Source organism: Stomoxys calcitrans, chromosome 1, assembly GCF_963082655.1.
Source record: "Stomoxys calcitrans chromosome 1, idStoCalc2.1, whole genome shotgun sequence".
Classification (NCBI taxonomy): domain Eukaryota; kingdom Metazoa; phylum Arthropoda; class Insecta; order Diptera; family Muscidae; genus Stomoxys; species Stomoxys calcitrans.
Window position 1 is genome coordinate 119,499,677 of NC_081552.1, and position 20,391 is coordinate 119,520,067.

General features: G+C 37.9%; 1 protein-coding gene across 1 annotated transcript in view; it reads left to right on the top strand.

Annotated features, from left to right (window-relative positions):
• The first annotated feature begins 5,909 nt into the window (after positions 1–5,909).
• The window catches only part of LOC106092402 (delta-1-pyrroline-5-carboxylate synthase), a 336,045-nt gene continuing 321,563 nt past the window's right edge, over positions 5,910–20,391 (top strand). Inside the window, exon 1 of the mRNA XM_059361090.1 lies at positions 5,910–6,253. Within this exon, the coding sequence (XP_059217073.1) occupies positions 6,149–6,253 (105 nt within the window). The 5' untranslated portion in view covers positions 5,910–6,148. The remainder of the gene's footprint in view (positions 6,254–20,391) is intronic.

The following is a 20,391-nucleotide window of genomic DNA, read 5'->3' on the forward strand; positions in this document are numbered from 1 at the left end:
TCCGATATAGCTCATCTTCGAACTTAGCCTGCTTATGGATAACAAAAGAACCTGTGCAAAATTTCAGCTAAATATCTCTATTTTTGAAGACTGTAGCGTGATTTCAACAGACAGACGGACAGGCGGACAGACGGACGGACATGTCTAGATCGTCTTAGATTTTTACGCTGATCAAGAATATATATACTTTATAGGGTCGAAAATGGATATTTCGATGTGTTGCAAACGGAATGACAAAATGAATATACCCCCATCCGTCGGTGGTTGGTATAAAAAGGATTTAAGAAAAGATTTGCTCTGCCATTGCAGCGATATCAAGATATGGTCCGATATCAAGATATGGTATTAGTGTAGGTCGGTTGGTATTGTAAATGGGCCATATCGGTCCATTTTTTGATATAGCTGCCATATAAACCGATCTTGGGTCTTGACTTCTTGAGCCTCTAGAGTGCGCAATTCTTTTTTGCATGACGTGTTTTATTATGATATCCAACAATAGTGCTAAGTATGGTTCAAATTGGTTTTGACCTGATATAGTTGCCATATTAATCGATCTTGGGTCTTGAATTCTTGAGCTTCTAGAGGGCGCAATTTCTATCCGATTTGGCTGAAATTTCGCAAGACGTTTTTATACCCTCCACCATAAGATGGGGGGTATACTAATTTCGTCATTCTGATTGTAACTACTGGAAATATTCGTCTGGGACCCCATAAAGTATATATATTCTTGATCGTCGTGAAATTTTATGTCGATCTAGCCATGTCCGTCTGTCCGTCCGTCCGTCCGTCTGTCTGTCGAAAGCACGCTAACTTCCGAAGGAGTAAAGCTAGCCGCTTGAAATTTTGGACAAATACTTCTTATTAGTGTAGGTCGGTTGGCATTGTAAATGGGCCATATCGGTCCATGTTTTGATATAGCTGCCATATAAACCGATCTTGGGTCTTGACTTCTTGAGCCTCTAGCGTGCTCAATTCGTATCCGATTGGAATGAAATTTTGCACGACGTGTTTTGTTATGATACCCAACAACTGTGCCAAGTATGGTTTAAATCGGTCCATAACCTGATATAGCTGCCATATAAACCGATCTTTGGTCTTGACTTCTTGAGCCTCTAGAGGGCACAATTCTTATCCGATTTAAATGAATTTTTGCACGAAGTATTTCGTTATGATATCCAACAACTGTGCCAAGTATGGTTTAAACCGGCCTATGTTTTGATATAGCTGACATATAAACCGATCTTGGATCTTGACTTCATGAGCCTCTAAAGTGCGCAATTCTTATCCGATTGGTACGATATTTTGCACAACGTGTTTTGTTATGATATCCAACAACTATGCCAATAATGGTTCAAAGCGGTCCATAACCTGATATAGCTGCCATATAAACCGATCTTGGGTCTTGACTTCTTGAACCTCTAGAGTGCGCAATTCTTATCCGATTGGAATGAAATTTTGCACGACGTGTTTTGTTATGATATCCAACAGCTGTGCTAAGTATGGTTTAAACCGGCCTATGTTTTGATATAGCTGCCATATAAACCGATCTTGGATCTTGACTTCATGAGCCTCTAAAGTGCGCAATTCTTATCCGATTGGTACGATATTTTGCACAACGTGTTTTGTTATGATATCCAGCAACTATGCCAATAATGGTTCAAAGCGGTCCATAACCTGATATAGCTGCCATATAAACCGATCTTGGGTCTTGACTTCTTGAGCCTCTAGAGTGCGCAATTCTTATCCGATTGGAATATAATTCTGCACGACGTGTTTTGTTATGATATCCAATAACTGTGCCAAGTATGGTTCAAATCGGTCCATAACCTGATATAGCTGCCATATAAACCGATCTGGGATCTTGACTTCTTGAGCCTCTAGAGGTCGCAATTATTATCCGATTTGCCTGAAAATATGTACTACGGATCCTCTCATGACCATCAACATATACAGCTCCCATATAAATCGATCTCTCTATTTTACTTCTTGAGCCCCCAAAGGGCGCAAATCTTATTCGAATTGGCTGACATTTTACACAGGTCTCCAACATATAATTTAATTGTGGTCCAAACCGGACCATATCTGGATATCGCTCTACTAGCAGAGAAAATCTTTTCTTAAATCCTTTTTTTACCAACCACCGAAGGATGGGTGTACATTCATTTTGTCATTCCGTTTGCAACACATCGAAATATCCATTTCCGACCCTATAAAGTATATATATTCTTGATCAGCGTAAAAATCTAAGACGATCTAGCCATGTCCGTTCGTCTGTCCGTTTGTCTGTTGAAATCACGCTACAGTCTTTAAAAATAGAGATATTGAGCTGAAATTTTGCACAGATTCTTTTTTTGCCCATAAGCAGTTTAAGTTTAAGCAAGTTTATGATGAGCTATATCGGACTATATCTTGATATAGCCCCCCTACAGACCGATCCGCCGATTTAGGGTCTTAGGCCCATAAAAGCCACATTCATTATCCGATTTTGCCGAAATTTGGGACAGTGAGTTGTGTTGGGCCCTTTGACATATTTCTTAAATTTGGTCTAGATCGGTTCAGATTTGGATATAGCTGCCATATAGACCGATCCTCCGGTTTAGAGTCTTAGGCCCACAAAAGCCACATTTATTATCCGATTTTGATGAAATTCGGGGCAGTAAATTGTGTAAGGCCCATCGACATCCTTCGCTAAATTGGCCCAGATCGGTCCAGATTTGGATATAGCTGCCATATAGACCGATCCTCCGATTTATGGTGTAAGGCCCATAATAGCCACATTCATTATCCGATTTTGCCGAAATTTGGGACAGTGAGTTGTGTTAGGCCCTTTGATGTATTTCTTCAATTTGGTCCAGATCGGTTCAAAATTTGGATATAGCTGCCATATAGACCGATTTCTTGATTTATGGTTTTGGGCCCATAAAATGCTCATTTATTGTCCGATGTCCCCGAAATTTGGAACAGTAAGTTAAGTTAAGCCCCTTGACAGACTTCTGCAATATCGCACAGATCGGTCCAGATTTGGATATAGCTGCCATATAGACCGATATCTAGGTTTTAGGTTTTGGGGTCATAAAAGACGCATTTATTGTCCGATGTCGCTGAAATTTGAGACAGTGAGTTTGGTTATGCTCTTCGACGTCCTTCTTCAATTTTGCCCAGATCGGTCCAGATTTGAATATAGCTGCCATATAGACCGATCTCTGGATTTAAGGTTTAGGGTCCATAAAAGAGGCATTTATTGTCCGATTTCGCCGAAATTTGGGACAGTGCTTAGTGTTAGGCTCTTCGACATGTTTATGCAACTTGGCCCAAATCGGTCCAGATTTGGATATAGCTGCCATGTAGACCGATATCTCGATATAAAGTCTTGGCCCCATAAAAGGCGCATTTATAATCCGATTTCACTGAAATTTGACACAGTGACTTATGTTCGGCTTTTCGACATCCGTGTCGTATATAGTTCAGATCGGTATGAGGCATATGAGTATAAGGTATGAAATTTCCACCGAATTTTGATGAAAGGTGGTTTACATATATACCCGAGGTGGTGGGTATCCAAAGTTCGGCCCGGCCGAACTTAACGCCTTTTTACTTGTTTTTGCCTAAGAAGAGATGCCGGGAAAAGAACTCGACAAATGCGATCCATGGTGGAGGGTATATAAGATTCGGCCCGACCGAACTTAGCACGCTTTTACTTGTTTAAAAAAATTAAATTAAAAAATGTATTGAATTATTCAACTTGTTAGAAATGAAAAATGCAGAAACAAAAACAGAGCTGCCAATGCATCCAGAAAATGTCGCAGTTAGGTGTGGTTTATGGGCTCGTGGCATCATTGAACCGTATTTCTTCAAAGATGATGCAAATAGTAATATAACTGTGGATGGTGAGCGCAACCGTGTGATGATATCCAAGTTATTTTTGCCAAAAATGCAAGAGCTTGACTTGTATGACATGTGGTTTCAACAAGACGGCGCCACGTGCCACACAGCACGCGTAACAATGGACTTCTTGAGAGGCGAATTCGGTGCACATTTTATTTCCCGTTCGGGAGTGGCAAATTGGCCGCCCAGAGCGTGCGATTTAACGCCTTTAGACTATTTTTTGTGGAGCTATGTTAAATCTCATGTCTATACAGACAAGGCCGCCTCAATTGACGCATTGGGAGACAACATTGAAGCATTAATTCATGAGATACCGGCCGAAATGTTGGGAAGAGTATGCCAAAATAGGACTAAGTGGATGGACCATTTAAGGCGCATTCACGGTCAACATTTGCATTAAATCATCTTCAAACATTTAATTATATGGACCGTACTATCAATTCAAATAAGAATTTCATGCATTTTTCGGAATTATGTGTGTGTTTGTTTTTAACTTTCCTATAGCTCTTAAAAAATCACCCTTTAGATTCGATTTCAGCAAAAATATTAATTGAATATAAAAATTTCTTAATTAAATAAAGATATTCAAAGAAAAACATGAATTACTGAATCTTCTGTTCAGTAACCATGTTTTGGAGGCGTCTCAATAAGAGTGTAAAAAGTGCTTCGACAATTGGTTCGAGCACAAAATTGTATAATTTATGCTGAAAAATACTGTAAATGCAATAAACAACTTTTGATAATAAATATTTGCATTTTCGTTATTGGGCCACAAATATAAATAGCTGTACACATAGTTGCGACATAAACTATAAGTATATAAATCGACAGTGTGTAAACTACTCTTTCTTATGTAAGAAGTGAAATATATTCCAATAAAAATTTCCATTGTCAAGAAATTTTGTATAAGAAATTATCTTTGCAATGCGAATGTTTTATCTAATAGGAGGTAGAGGTAATGGTTTGAATTAATTAAAAAAAAAAAAAAAAAAAATTATATATATATATACAGGGTGGCTGATGAAAGCCGCTACCAAAAAAAAATGTAATAACTTTTTTTCTATTTAATAATAATAATTTAATAATTAATTTAATTAATTAATTAATTAATTTAATTAATAATAATTTAATAATTAATTTAATAATTTAATTTAACATGAATAAAAGAAAAATGTATTCCATACACCGAAAAAAAAATGTAGCAATATTCATCATTGTAGCAATATTCATCAGCCACCCTGTATATATATATATATATATATATATATATATATATATGTTTATTGAATATATAAAAAAAAATCCGTATGTAGTTCTTTCAAAGTATTGAAATTGTAATTATCATCCTTATTGTCAACGAATTTTATTTAAGAATTTATCTTTGGAAAATTTTTGTGCAAAAGGATTTTAAATCAAGTCCAGAAAGTTATTTAGTTCAAGGTAAAGGTAATGGGTTGAATTCTTTTAAAAAAGTATGTTTCAACATTATTAAAATTATAAAGAAAAAAAAAACAATATCCGTGTGTTTAAAAATTTTTATTATCAATCCTCGCCTATTGGCTACAACATTACACTGAGATGAATTGATTTGCTCGCCTTGTTGTTCCCAGTGTAGGGTACATGTTTTTGCCCCCATTGATAAGGGCAGAGTGTAGCAAATCTAAGAAAAGTATTCGTGCCAAGGGGTGTTGTCGGGTAAAAATGATACAAACATATGCATGCACTTGTATGAGCAGAACGCTCTTATAAAACGATTTGTTGAATATTTGTAATTGATAACAAGCTGTCTAATGCACTGACGATGGGATTCAGACAGACGGGCAAAGTGAAACGCTGAAATTATCACTTGCATTTCACATGTTTCTAAGTTGTTTGTTTTCTGTGTTTTTTTTATTATTGTTTTCGTCCGCTTTTTGGATTCATGTGTACTTTGAAGTGCGAGAACGCTGATGTACATAATACCTCTACTCTTTATCAGCAAACTAGGGGCCAGACGGTTGTTTTCCAGTAGCATAATCAGCCGGACAATTATTTCAGTTTCAAACGCTTTGTGAAACCGTACAGTACCGAGAACGAGCGGTAAAGAGTTCGGGAACATAAATCAAACGGGAGAAACGTAAACCAGAACCCACCTCTGCAGTCATCCTTCCTTCGTCGTGAAAAATTTATTTCCAATATTGAATTGGAACTTTGCGTAAATCATACATTTCCACAAAAACTTTTTAAATTTCACCGGTGAAAATTTAAGTCCTACATCGGCAACATGAATGTTCTACTAAGAAAAAGCTCGCAAATGCTCAATGCCATAAAACCATCATATTCCACAAATATTTGGAGAGCAGCCAGCCATCAGCAGCCACGACAACCCGTAAGAAAATATAATTTACCCAGAAACAAAAACCATACCCCAAACTCCATCTCAAATGCAATATGTTTTTCGGGCTGTAATTAATGTCTGATTCTTTGCATTCGAATGTAAGGGGGATTTTGTTGAGCGGTTTAAGCACAACGTTTTTTTCTTTTGGTTTTATTATTCCTCGCCTGGTCATTCACAAGTATCCACTATTCACAAGTATCCACTATTCACATTTTCTGGGGGTCTTACCATTTTGCGGTACTCTGAATGGACGCAAACAAAGGATTTAATAAATGGTATAACCACTGTAACATGTGCTCGCTCATATGCATTGCCCTTGGGGGAACCTACAACGCAACGAAAGTAACGAACGTTAAACTTTATTCGAAAGCGATTGAATGATAGCCATGGTCATAGAATATAAGGGGATATTTGTGCTGGTAAGGACATTTGATAGAAATCGTTTTTTTTATCCTATGTTGTTGAATGTGTCGTTTTAGTTTCGTTCTCAAAGCTGGCACTACATTCTTGATTGTACTTTCCCGGCGTTACTTGTCTGGTGTCAAAAAATACGAGTTTAAGAAAATGTTGTTTGCTTTCAAACGAACGGGCTACAAAAACACCTAATGACCGTAGGAGATTGATTAATGTTTCTGTTATATAAGTACCACATTAAAGTGTCATTTTACTGCATTTAGCCCTTGGGCTATACCTCCATGGGTTATATAAACAAAAAGGTCTTTAATATATAAGGCCATTATTGATATGAATAGATTTCGATCAGATTAAAAACTTTTCACTGCCCATATGACTGTTTCTGCTTCATAATCTCTGTCTTTCTTATCTGCGTTATTCAATTTGACTGTTCTATTTATAAAGTAATTGCAATTACATTGTTTTCTAACACCACTACTGTGGCACAGGTTTGTTTGTAACACCCAAATAGAACGGAAGAGATTGGACCATGGCTAACTATACTGATCGACGTAGAAGAATCACTATCTGATTTGATTTACCCATGTACCTCTCGGTCTTTATATTTTTGCGGGCAATGTGAAGTCAAGAAATCAAGTCCCCAGATATATTTATATGACAGCTATATCAGGTTATGAACCGATTTGAACTATACTAGGCACAGTTGTTGGATATCATAACAAAATACTTCGTGCAAAAATTCATTCAAATCGGATAAGAATTGCGCCCTCTAGAAGCTCAAGAAGTCAAGACCCAAGATCGGTTTATATTGCAGCTATATCAAAACGTGGACCGATATGGCCCATTTACAATACCAACCGACCTACACTAATAGGAAGTATTTGTGCAAAATTTCAAGAGGCCAGCCTTACTCCTTCGGAAGTTAGCGTGCTTTCGACAGACAGACGGACGGACATGGCTAGATCGACATAAAATGTCGCGACGATCAAGAATATATACACTTTATGGAGTCTCACACGAATATTTCTAGTAGTTACAAACAGAATGACGAAATTAGTATACCCCCATATAGCTGCCATATAAAGCGATCTTGGGTCTTGACTTCTTGAGCCTCTAGAGGGCGCAATTCTTATCCGATTTGAAGATCAGTTTAGATTTGGATATAGCTGCCATATAGACCGATCTCTCGACTTATGGTTTTGGACCCATAAAAGGCGCATTTATTGTCCGAAGTCATCAAAATTTTGGACAGCGAGTTGTGTTATGGTCTTCAAAATCTTTTCCCAATTTGGCCCAGATCGGTGTAGACTAAAATATAGCTGCCATATAGACTGGTCTCTCGATTTTAGGTCTTGGGCCCATAAAAGGCGCATTTATTGTGCGATTTTGCTGAAGTGTGGGACAATGAATTGTGTTAGACTTTTCGACATCCGTGTCGTATATGGTTCAGACCGGTCCATATTTGGATAAAGCTACCAAAAAAGACCTATATGGGGGCAAAAATTATGCATTTTTCACCCGAGGCGGTGGCCAAACTTAACGCCTTTTTATACCCTCCACCATAAGATGGGGGGTATACTAATTTCGTCATTCTGTTTGTAACTACTCGAAATATTCGTCTGAGACCCCATAAAGTATATATATTCTTGATCGTCGTGACATTTTATGTCGATCTAGCCATGTTCGTCCGTCTGTCCGTCCGTCCGTCCGTCTGTCCGTCCGTCCGTCCGTCTGCCCGTCCGTCCGTCCGTCTGTCTGTCGAAAGCACGCTAACTTCCGAAGGAGTAAAGGTAGCCGCTTGAAATTTTGCACTAATACTTCTTATTAGTGTAGGTCGGTTGGTATTGTAAATGGGCCTTATCGGTCCATGTTTAGATATAGCTGTCATATAAACCGATCTTGGGTCTTGACTTCTTGAGCCTCTAGAGTGCGCAATTCTTATCCGATTGAAATGAAATTTTGCACGACGTATTTTGTTATGATATCCAACAACTGTGCTAAATATGGTTCAAATCGGTTCATAACCTGATATAGCTGCCATATAAACCGATCTTGGGTCTTGACTTCTTAAGCCTCTAGAGTGCGCAATTCTTATCCGATTGGAATGAAATTTCGCACGACGTGTTTTGTCATGATATCCAACATCTGTGCCAAGAATGGTTCAAATCGTTCTATAACCTGATATAGCTGTCATATAAACCGATCTTGGGTCTTGACTTCTTGAGCCTCTAGAGGGCGCAATTCTTATCCGATTTGAATGAATTTTGGCACGACGGATTCTCTCATGACCGTCAACATACGTGTTTATTATGGTCTGAATCGGTCTATAGCCCGATACAGCTCCCATATAAATCGATCTCTCTATTTTACTTCTTGCGCCCCCAAAGGGCGCAATTCTTATTCTAATTAACTGACATTTTACACAGTTCTCCAACATATAATTTAATTGTGGTCCAAACCGGACCATATCTTGATATTGCTCTAATAGCAGAGCAAATCTTTTCTTATATCTTGTTTTGCCTAAGAAGAGATGCCGGGAAAAGAACTCGACAAATGCGATACATGGTGGAGGGTATATAAGATTCGGCCCGGCCGAACTTAGCACGCTTTTACTTGTTATTTGTTATTGCTATCACTTGAATATTGTTTTATTGTACACACCTCGCATGTTCTGTGGAGCGGATTTTTTGACAGCAGGACAACGTAATTTTTGACAGCAGAATAACGGAATTTTTGACAGCAGAACTACTGCTGTAGTAGCAGTAAAATTAATTACTAATAGTCAGTAGACTGTGTTTGGGCTATCATTCATGTTGGCCTGTTACCACCGATCATGTGTTTTATTTAGGATTTTTTTTCTAGTTGCAATCTTTTCTTTCCTTCATTTTATTAGGTTACTCTCCTTCCGAAAACCCCATCATAAATTAAGCAACCGTAATTTGCAGCAACCAACAGACTTTTCAGCAGTCAAACCGCTGTTCTGAAATTGCTAAGATTTAGCCCTAACAGCAGAACTACTGCTATAAAAGCAGTAAAGTTAAATACTAACTGCCGGCAGATAGTGTTTGCTGCTTTCAACAGACTTTTTTCTATTAGTGGACGTTTAGACAAGTAAAGGATCTATTACGCGCTATGTGGTTGTCTTATGACATTTCAAATTTAGCACATGTAGAGTTGTATATATCTCGTGATACAAATGAAACTATCATATGAAAATCACTTTTTAAAATAGTACATGTAATTTTTTGGTAAGATCGTGCTGTATTCCTTCCGATAAAAACATTAAAAAAAAGTCATCTGTTTTTTGCCAGTCGAATGGAAGCAACCCCAAGTTGAATTGTTTCCCCAACCACCTTTCTCAAAACATAAAAAAATTTTACGCATAAAAAAATCAGATTTGCTCAAATTTTTAGGTTATGTCATACGAATATTAGATACAGGTGTGATGACAAAAATGATGAATGGGTCTGGACTTCATGAGCCTCTAGAGGTATGGTTTAAATCGGTTTAAATCGGTCCGCTATGTATGGTTTAAATCGGTCCATGTTTTGATATAGCTGCCATATAAACCGATCTTGGGTCTTGACTTCTTGAGTTTCTTAAGGTCGCAATTTCTCTCCGATTTAACTGAAATTTTCCACGTAGTGTTCTGGTATCACTTCCAACAACTGTGTTTAGTGTGATTCAAATCGGTTCATAATCTGGTATAGCTGTCATGTAAACCGATCTTCTTTCTTGACTTCGTGAGCCAATAGAGCACGCAATTCTCAACCGATTTGGCTAAATTTTGTATGAGGTGTTTTTTTATGACTTTCAATAACTAAGCTATGTATGGCGTAAATCGGTATAGAACCTGATATAACTGCGTGCTAAGTTCGGCCGGGCCGAATCTTATACACTCTCCACCATGGATCGCATCTGTCGAGTTCTTTGCGCAGTATCTCTTTTTAGGCAAACAAAGAATAATGAATATGGACGGAGGAGGAGGTGGAGCTATATTAAGTTATAGTCCGATTCGGGGCTCAAGAAGTAAAATCGGGAGATCGGTTTATATGGGAGCTATGCCAAGCTATAGATCGATTCAGACCATATTGCACACGTATGTTGAAGGCCATGGGAGAAGCCGTTGTCCAAAATTTGTGCCAAATCGGATAAGAATTGCGCACTCTAGAGGCTCAATAAGTCAAGACACAAGATCGGTTTATATAGCAGCTATATCAGGTTATAAACCGATTTGAACCATATTTGGCACAGTTCTTGGATATAATAACGAAACACGTCGTGCAAAATTTCATCCCAATCGGATAAGAATTGCGCACTCTAGAGGCTCAAGAAGTCAGGACCCAAGATCGGTTTATATGGCAGCTATATCAGGTTATGTACCGATTTGAACCATGTTTGGCACAGTTGTTGGATATCATAACAAAATACTACGTGCAAAATTTCATCCCAATCGGATAAGAATTGCGCACTCTAGAGGCTCAAGAAGTCAAGACCCAAGATCGGTTTATATGACAGCTATATCAAAACATGGACCGATTTGGCCCGTTTACAATCCCAACCGACCTACACCAATTAGAAGTATTTTTGCAAAATTTCAAGCGGCTAGCTCCACTCCTTCAAAAGTTAGCATGCTTTCGACAGACAGACGGACGTACGGACGGACGGACAGTCAGACAGATGGACGGACGGACGGAAATGGCTATGGTTCGACTGAAAAAGTCACGACGATCAAGAATATATGTACTTTATGGGGTCTTAGACGCATACTTCGAGGTGTTGCAAACAGAATGACGAAATTAGTATACCCCCATCCAATGGTGGAGGGTATAAAAATAGTTTGTGATTGTGATATAGTTCCCATATATATAAATCGCCCAATTTGCACTTATAGAGCCGTTGCTATAACAATTTTCTACCGACTTGTCTGAAACATTGTATTCGTCACATCGTTGCTTGAATGTATCGTAAAAGATCTTGCAGTTTTCTCGTAAACAAAATTCGATGTTTGTTACAAAAGAAATTAACTTGAAGAAAATTTCGTTTATGGCCAATGAGTTAATTATTCTTTACATTTAGTCCGTATTGGTTTTTGCGCCGAAATTTTGGCTTATGAGTAACATTTAGTTTTTAACCCTTTGTAGACCAGTACCCCTACTTTGGGTGCAGTCGCTATGAAACTTTAAAAGTAAAAAGCTTTCGGTTCACTGATAAATAAAAGGTACACTTGGTGTTTTTGGCTTTTTGAAACAATTGTCATTTCTATATTATTCCGTAGAGTCAGAGCAATCCGTAAAAATAGTTCTTTCAATTTTAGCTAGTAACATATGTACATCCAATACATGCAATGTTCGCCAAGTCACTGATGCGAAAACTCAACACCTGTCTAAATAGGTTAGCGAAAACCGCTTATTCGATTGACCCACAATTTGTGGCAAAAGCTGTAGGCGTATCAAATGATGGCCAACCCTTCGAACTTATTCATTTATACTGATTTAGGCCCTCCAGTCCTCTCAATCCATATGCATATGAAATTGCATAACCCTTGGAGGGTATACTGCACCAATGGAGTGCTCACTAACTCCTTTGGAAAGAGTGATTTGATAATAATTGAAATATATCTTAAATTTTTTTCTTTTTCCTTTTCGAATGCGAATATCGTTATCATGCATAATAAAGCAAACAACATTTGCGAAATCTATATTTAAGTGAAGAATTTTCGAGAAATTTTTCATCAATTTACTGAACGGAAATGCTCCAATTCAGATATGTCCATATTTATCGATACATATTTTATATGGATTGACATTTAAAATGTAAATAAGACGAAGACAGACAAGTACAATATAATCTAGAGATTTTCTTAGGAAACACACGCCAAATAGAGTTGCATTGATGACAAAGCAAGTAGACTTTTTCCAAATAATTTAAAAATTAGTTCTATGAAACTAAATTATTCTATACGTATTTGAAAAAAAAAAAAAAAAAAAAAAAAACAAGTAAGAACGTGCTATGTTCGGCCGGGCCGAATCTTATATACCCTCCGCCATGGATCGCATTTGTCGAGTTATTTGTGCGGTATCTGTTTTTAGGCAAACAAAGAATAATGGCTTATCCAATTGTTATGCTATTGGAGCTATATCAAGTTGTAGTTCGATTCGGCCCATAAATGAATTGAATGCTAAACATTGTAGAAATCATTGTGTAATAAATCAGTCCATTCGGATAAGAATTGCAGTTTGTAGGGGCTCAAGAAGCAAAAACGGAAGATCGGTTTACATGGGAGCTGCATCAAGCTTTAGATCATACATCGGGAGAAGCCGATGTTCAAAATTTCAGCTAAATTGGATAATAACTGTGCCCTCTAGAGGCTCAAGAAATCAACATCCCAAATGCGTTTATATGGCAGCTATATCAGGTCAATACATAGATTAGCGCCATACTTAGCACAGTTGTTGGAAGTCATAGCAAAATACCTCATGCAAAATTTCAGATAAATCGGATAAGAATAGTGTCCTCTAGTGGGTCAAGAAGTTAAGATCCAAGATCGGTTTATATGGCATAACCTGATACAGGTTATGGTAAAAACTTTTCCTGTAAGAGGTGTCGAACTGCGGCACGCCGTTCGGACTCGGCTATAAAAAGGAGGCCCGTTGTCATTAGACTTGAATCGGATAGCACTCATTGATATGTGAGAAGTTTGCCCCTTTTACTAAATGGAATGTTCATTGGTATTTGCATTTGAATATCTCATACAAAATTTCAACCAGATCGGATAAGAATTGCGCCCTCTAGAGGCTCAAGAAGTCAAGATGCAAGATCGGTAGAAGAAGTCATTGTACAAAATGTCAGCCAAATCAGATAAGAATTGCGCCCTATAGGGGCGATCGGTTAATATGAGAGCTACATCAACCGATCAACCATATTAACCGATCGCCCCTATAGGAGCTACATCAAGTTATGGACCAATTCAGGTCATGGTTAGGTTAGGTAAGATTTAAGTGGCAGTCTGCCATCAGACTCACTCAGACGTTATCGTCCATTGTGATACCAAAGGAACAGGGAGAGTAAAAAGACTTCTAGTTTCTACCGTTGAACCATCCAGATCGATTTAAAATGCTCAACAACTTGCGAATGTTCACCTCCGCTGTGTCAGACAAATTCTCAAAGAAATGAGAATCTAAAATGGAACTTCTTCTGACTGCCAGTGCGGGACAAACACACAGCAAAAGTCATTGCTGGCAACCTTCAATCTGTCAGCATGTTTTCAGATCAGACAGTGACTTGTCATGACCGACATGCGAGGAATCAGACCACTTCTTGTATAAAGACGAAGAAAATAGCTTATTTTAGTCGTAAATTTCAAGAGGCATTGAACACGAAAGATACTTGGAGACATATTAAGTCAATTGGAATAGGAAGTGATAATGCATCAATTGATAGACATGTTGATTTAGATGAGATTAATAGGAGTTTCTTGAACATATCTTTTCCTGAGCCAAACGTACATTTCTACGACAGTGAATTTAGTAACGTAAACCATAGTAGTAACAACAACTCACCAGACCTACGTTTTGATCAAAGCGATATCGTTAGCGCTGTAGAATCAATTAAGTCTAATGCCATTGGTTCTGATGGTATTGACCCAAGATTTTTTAGGATAATTCTACCCTTTATTCTTCCGTATATGTGCCATCTTTTTAACAATATTATTTTAAGAAGTTGCTATCCACAGTCTTGGAAACGGGCAAGGATAGTCCCAATACCAAAGAATAACCAGGAATTTAGGCCAATAGCAATACTTCCATTCGTCTCTAAGATATTTGAGAGTCTAGTCAACCGGAAAATATCTGAATATATTGCGAATAATTCGCCGCTAACAGATTTTCAATCTGGTTTCCGGCCAAAGCACAGTTGCACTACTGCACTTTTGAAAGTAGTTGAAGATGTAAGGAGTGATATTGACAGCGATAAAGTTGCCTTTCTTGTTCTTTTAGATCATTCGAAAGCTTTTGATTCCGTTGATCCCAATATACTTTGCCTTAAACTGAAACATTTATTTAAATTTTCTGAAAGAACAACGGATCTTATATATTCCTATCTTACGAATAGAAGCCAATCGGTATGTGTTGATAGCCGCTGTTCTAGTTATCTTCCAGTCTCAAGAGGTGTTCCACAGGGGTCTGTATTGGGCCCACTCCTTTTTTCCGTATATAGCAATGACCCTCCTGGACAGTTGCGCAACTGTGGTATTCATATGTATGCCGACGACGTACAGCTGTATATGAGCTCCTCCCCGGAGAGGCTGATCGATGGCGTACTTCGACTTAATAATGACTTGGATAGGATAAACACATGGGCAAACGCCAACGGAGTAGTTCTAAATCCAACAAAGTCGAAGTGCCTTGTAATTGGTAGGAATCGGGTGACAATGCCGCCCAATCTTGATGTGGCAATTGCTGGAGCCCCAATTGAGATTGTTTCATCTGCAAGAAACCTTGGTTTGGAGTTTGATGATAGACTTTCATGGAAGAATCATGTCAGTATGACAGTGGGCACGACCTACGGCGTTTTACGAAACTTATATATGAGTCGACAGTATACCCCTTTGTCAATAAGAATGCTTTTGGCTAGGACATTTATTCTGCCGAAACTATTATACTCTTGCGAGGTTTTTTACGGTTGTGATGTAACTCATAGGAATAAATTGCACGTGGCCTTTAACGATGTAGTTAGATACATTTTTGGTTTGCCTAGAAGAGACCGGGTATCTGACTTTGCCAGACAAGTATATGGTGTCTCTTTTAACTCGTTCCTTAAGATACGCTTGTTGCAAATGATCCACAAGATAATTTATACCAATGAACGGTCATATCTGGCTTCTGTTTTGCGTTTTGCTAACTCTACAAGAGGTAAACAAGTAATACAAATACGTCATCAATATCGTGTATCTGAACAACAGTTCTTTGTTAATGCTATACGTCTCTGGAATAATCTTCCCAATAGTATTCAAATTATAAGTAATGAACGACAGTTCAAATCTTTGATTTATAATCATTTTAATTAATTATTTGTTTTGTTTTTTTTTTATAACTATTTTTTAATTTATTTTATTAGTAACTTTGATTAAATTGTTAAATTTTCTTTAAAGTTTCTTTTTCTTCTTTTGTTTTTTTGTTTTGTTTAAACCTTTTTTTAACTTAAATATTGTATCAGTAACTTTGCTTAAATTGTTAAATATTTTGTACCAATTATTGTTCTATTTAAATGAAAACTTGTTGAACTCATTGTATTTATTAATTTACTAACCCATGCTTTATATAAGACACTTTCTTTTGTATGGGTTTTATCATAATAAAAATAAAAAAAAAAATACAAAAAAATACAAATACATAATGACTAAGACGTCTTTTCTAGCCAGCAACAGCAACACCTATTTAAGTCTAGATTTTTGCCTTGAAGGCCCACCTGTTCGTCTAGTTTGGAAGCATCCATATAGAACTCGATGCAATCAGTTTTATCAGGAATAGTAGTACAGAACCTTTTATTAAAAAGCGGCTCAGACAGTGTGTATCCACACTACCTGGAAGATTAGACAGTGTTATAAGAATAATACAGAGTCCGTAGTCGCCACATGACCCACATGAGAAAGCTCCATTTGCCTCACAGCAGTCTTCGCTGCAATTTGTCGATCCACATTGTCCAGAGGCATAAGATGTAGCATTAAATTTAGTGCATCGGATGGTGTCGTCCTCAGTGCGGCTGTGATGCACAAACAAGCCATCCTTTGTATCCGGCTGAGTATTGAACAGTAGGTTGATTTTTGCATCGCCGTCCACCAGATTACAACACCATATAGCATTTTAGGTTTGCAGTATATACCGAGTGCATGCATGACACACGGTTTAAACCACCAACTTTTGCCAATGGCTCTATTGCAGGTGTATAGGATAAGAGTTGACATTTTCAAAATGTTGGATTTGAAGTTAAATTTCCTGCCCAAAAAACGCAGGTATTTTGCGCTTTCAGTAAATGGAACATTTTCTCCTCCCAAGGAGACAGGTGATATTGTGGATAGCTTGTATCTCCTGCTGAGAAGAACAACTTCCGTCTTAGACGGATTTACGACTTCAAGCCATACTTGGCAAGTGTGTTGAAGGTCATGCGAGAAGTCAGCGTGCACTTTGCGACCTCTAGTGGCCCATGAAGTGTAATAGGGAAATTGATTTACATGGGAGCTCTTTCCAAATATAGACCGATCTGAGCCGTATAAAACGCGGTTTCCGAGGGGCCTATCAAAACTCACTGTTCCAAATTTCAGCGAATTATGATATAATGTGGCTTTAATAGGCTTAAGGCCGTAAATCGACAGAAAGGTCTATATGGGTGCTACATCAAGATATAGTCCGTTACAGCCCATCTTCGAACTAAAACTGCCAATGAGTCTGTGTTTCAGCTCAATATCTCTATTTTTGAAGACTGTTGCGTGATTTCAACAGATAGACAGACAGATGTCTTTCTGACTGTTTGTCAATTGTAACCACGATATAGGCTTCAACAAATCAAATTTTTAGCAAAAATTTTGCACAGGCCTGTTGTTCTTCCATAAGCAGATTAAGTTCTTTAACAAGCAAAATTGGCGCATAAAAGGTTCTTTTATTATCCGATTTTGCTGAAATTCGACACAAAAAGTTGTGTAAGGCCTCGCGACAATCGTACAGATTTTTTATGATTGGACTATATGTGGATATAGCTATCATTTATACCGAACTTCCCATTTAAAGCCTTAGACGCATAAAAGGTGTAATTATAACCCGATTTTGTAGAAATTTAGCACAACGTGTTCCGTTAGACCCTCGACATTGGTCTTAATCGGGCTTTATTTGGCTAAAATTCTTAAGCCAATAAAAGTAGCGTTTATTACCCGATTTCGCTCAAATTTGGGACAGTGAGCTGTGCTAGTCGTTTCGACATTCGTATTCAATATGGTCTAGATCGGCCTATATTTTTGTATATAGTTGCAATATAAATCGATGTTCCGATTTAAGGTGTTGGACCCAATTATTATCCGATTTTCAACATTAGATTAAGGTCAGTCAGGGCTCCTGAGAGGTGCATTTACTAAACAATTTCGCTGAAATTTGGTACTATGAGTTGTATAAGACCATAGCATATCATTCCCGAATTTGCTGGAGATGGAACTATATTAAAATATAGCTGCATTATAGAGCAGTTATAGACATTTGATCCAAATGTGACCACAGTTCGATAAATGCTGTGGGGTCATAAGTTATGAATTTTTCACCGGATTATGACGAAAGGTGGTTCATATATATATATCCGTGGTGGTGGGTATCCAAAGATCGGCCCGGCCGAACTTAATGCCATTTCACTTGTTTTGGATGTAACATGTTATTTGTTTTAGTTTTTTTAGTAAAATAATTTAATTTTAATTTATTGAAGGAAACACTTTAAAATTTTTACAGATCGAAACGATCGTTAAGGAATTTTCTATATATTGATGTACATGTGTGGCTATTTCAAGCGTTAGTTTTTTGTTTAACAGCAAAAATGTGATTTTAGCAGATATGTTTTCTGTTGTTATATGAAAGAAAGTTTGATAAAATTGTGCTAAAAAAAATGTAGAAAAAAAGATAGGTTTTTGAAACATTTTTGACATTTTGAGGCTAAAAAAATCATTTTGATGCCTGAAAACAGCAAAAAATATTTGCTGTTTTAGCATAAAATTACTGCTGTCCCTTTTTCAGTAGACTTTTTATTGTTACATCAAATAATGTCTGTCAATAATGTCAGACTAACTAATTGTCAGATTAACTAATGCAGTTATCAATATCGGCTGTCCATCTGGTAGGATTCCACCAGATCATTGGTCAAAAGTGCAGGATCTGATTAAAGCTCGACCTGGTGAGAGAGATGGACATTCCCCAGCTCAAAAGGCGACGGTATTCATCAAAGGATGGGGCAGTAAATTAGCGACGGAACGCATGTTGGGATTCTTGGGCAAGCCAAACCAGGGTTGGTGGCCGAGAAATTAGAGGTCTTCCACAGAGAAGAGAAGGAGGAAGAAACTTCCAATGTGGTGGGCATTGAACAAGTCTTCCTGAAAAGCTTGGCTAAGACTAATGGCATGGTACACTACGGGACCAAGGCTGTTTTTTTTTTCAAGATGGGAAATACTAAAGACGACATCACCACCGACTCTCTTGACATTGGGAAGAATAGGACAAACAAAGATCCTAATAATAAAACATCAGGCATTCCAGGGCGGGAAACTCAATACAGCCTAACGAAAAGAGCCCGACGATGGTACCACCTCCGACTCTCTCAATATTCGAAAGACTAGAATATGCAAAGGTTCTAATATTGAAACATCAGGCAGTGTAATGACGTATAACTCAATGCAGCCTAAAGAACAAGGAGCGAACGATGAGACCATCGACCACTCTCAAGAAGCCCATTTAATGGAGGACCAATGATTGAGATCATAGAGATAAACCTTCTCCGGAGCGAGACAGCTACACACGCTCTGATGGAGAAAATCAGTTAGGGCAAAATGCATATTGCCTTAATTCAGGAGCCATGGCCTGCCCGAAACGAAATTTATGAACTGAACCATATTAACTACCAGTTATTCTATGCTAACATAATCTTTTATTTTAACATAAAACTAATTCGTGGTCTTTATTTTATTCGTTTCCTTTTTTTACCCACCTACGATTTACATTTGTGAGTGCTTGCTAACATAAAGTAAATTACCGTCCACTACTTCCAGACCTCAGCTCACAGTTGTACAATGATTAGAAGGTGGAACAAACCACTTTGTCTGTCTTTCAACTCTCCCACACCAGCACCCACGTCGGAGCTGCAACGACTGGTGAGGAAGGCAAAACAAAGTGGACATGTGGTACTAATAGGGTACGATGCGAACTCTCACCACATTTCGTGGGGTAGGACCAACTTTAGTATGTAGAGCCAAGCCCTGGCAGTATTCTTAAATACTTCTGACCTAATTAAACTAAATATTGGTAACACCGCTAACTTTGTTAATAGGATTAGGGAGAATGTTTTAGATGTGACAATATGTTCGCAAAATCTGATGGATGAGGAACTGGATTGAATGATCTCCATGGATCACTTCTTCTCTAACCATCGCTACATTAGGTTTAGAATAGCACTATCAGCGGCAAATCCGAAAAGTTTCCGTGAAAACCAACTGGGCAGTATTCGGAGGACTACTCAGAAGAAGGATTGGGCAAGATAATTTAAATTGTCTAAGCATAGAAGACATTGACGATAATGCCAACACGATTACGACTGCACTTGTGGGGTGTTTCGTAGATAGTTGTCTTATTCGAGAAAGTAAATCAGTCCAAGAAGAACCCTGGATGACCTGGGAACTTCGCAATATTGGGAAAGTGGTCCGCAGATTTTATAACACAGCACTTAGTAAAAAAGCGGAATTTCATTGGAATGTGTCGCTCACGGCTTGAGCAATACAATAAGATTATCAACGCTGCAAAACTTGCCTCCTGGAAGATTTTCTGCGAACAGGTCGATAGCGTTAATGACGCCGACAAGATAGAAAATTTCTCTCAAAAAGCCATGCTCAAACTGAAACGTACGAAGACGACATATGAGTAAGGTCTGAGACAACGGAGGACTTGTGAAGGTTTTTTGTTGAAAACGCATTTTCA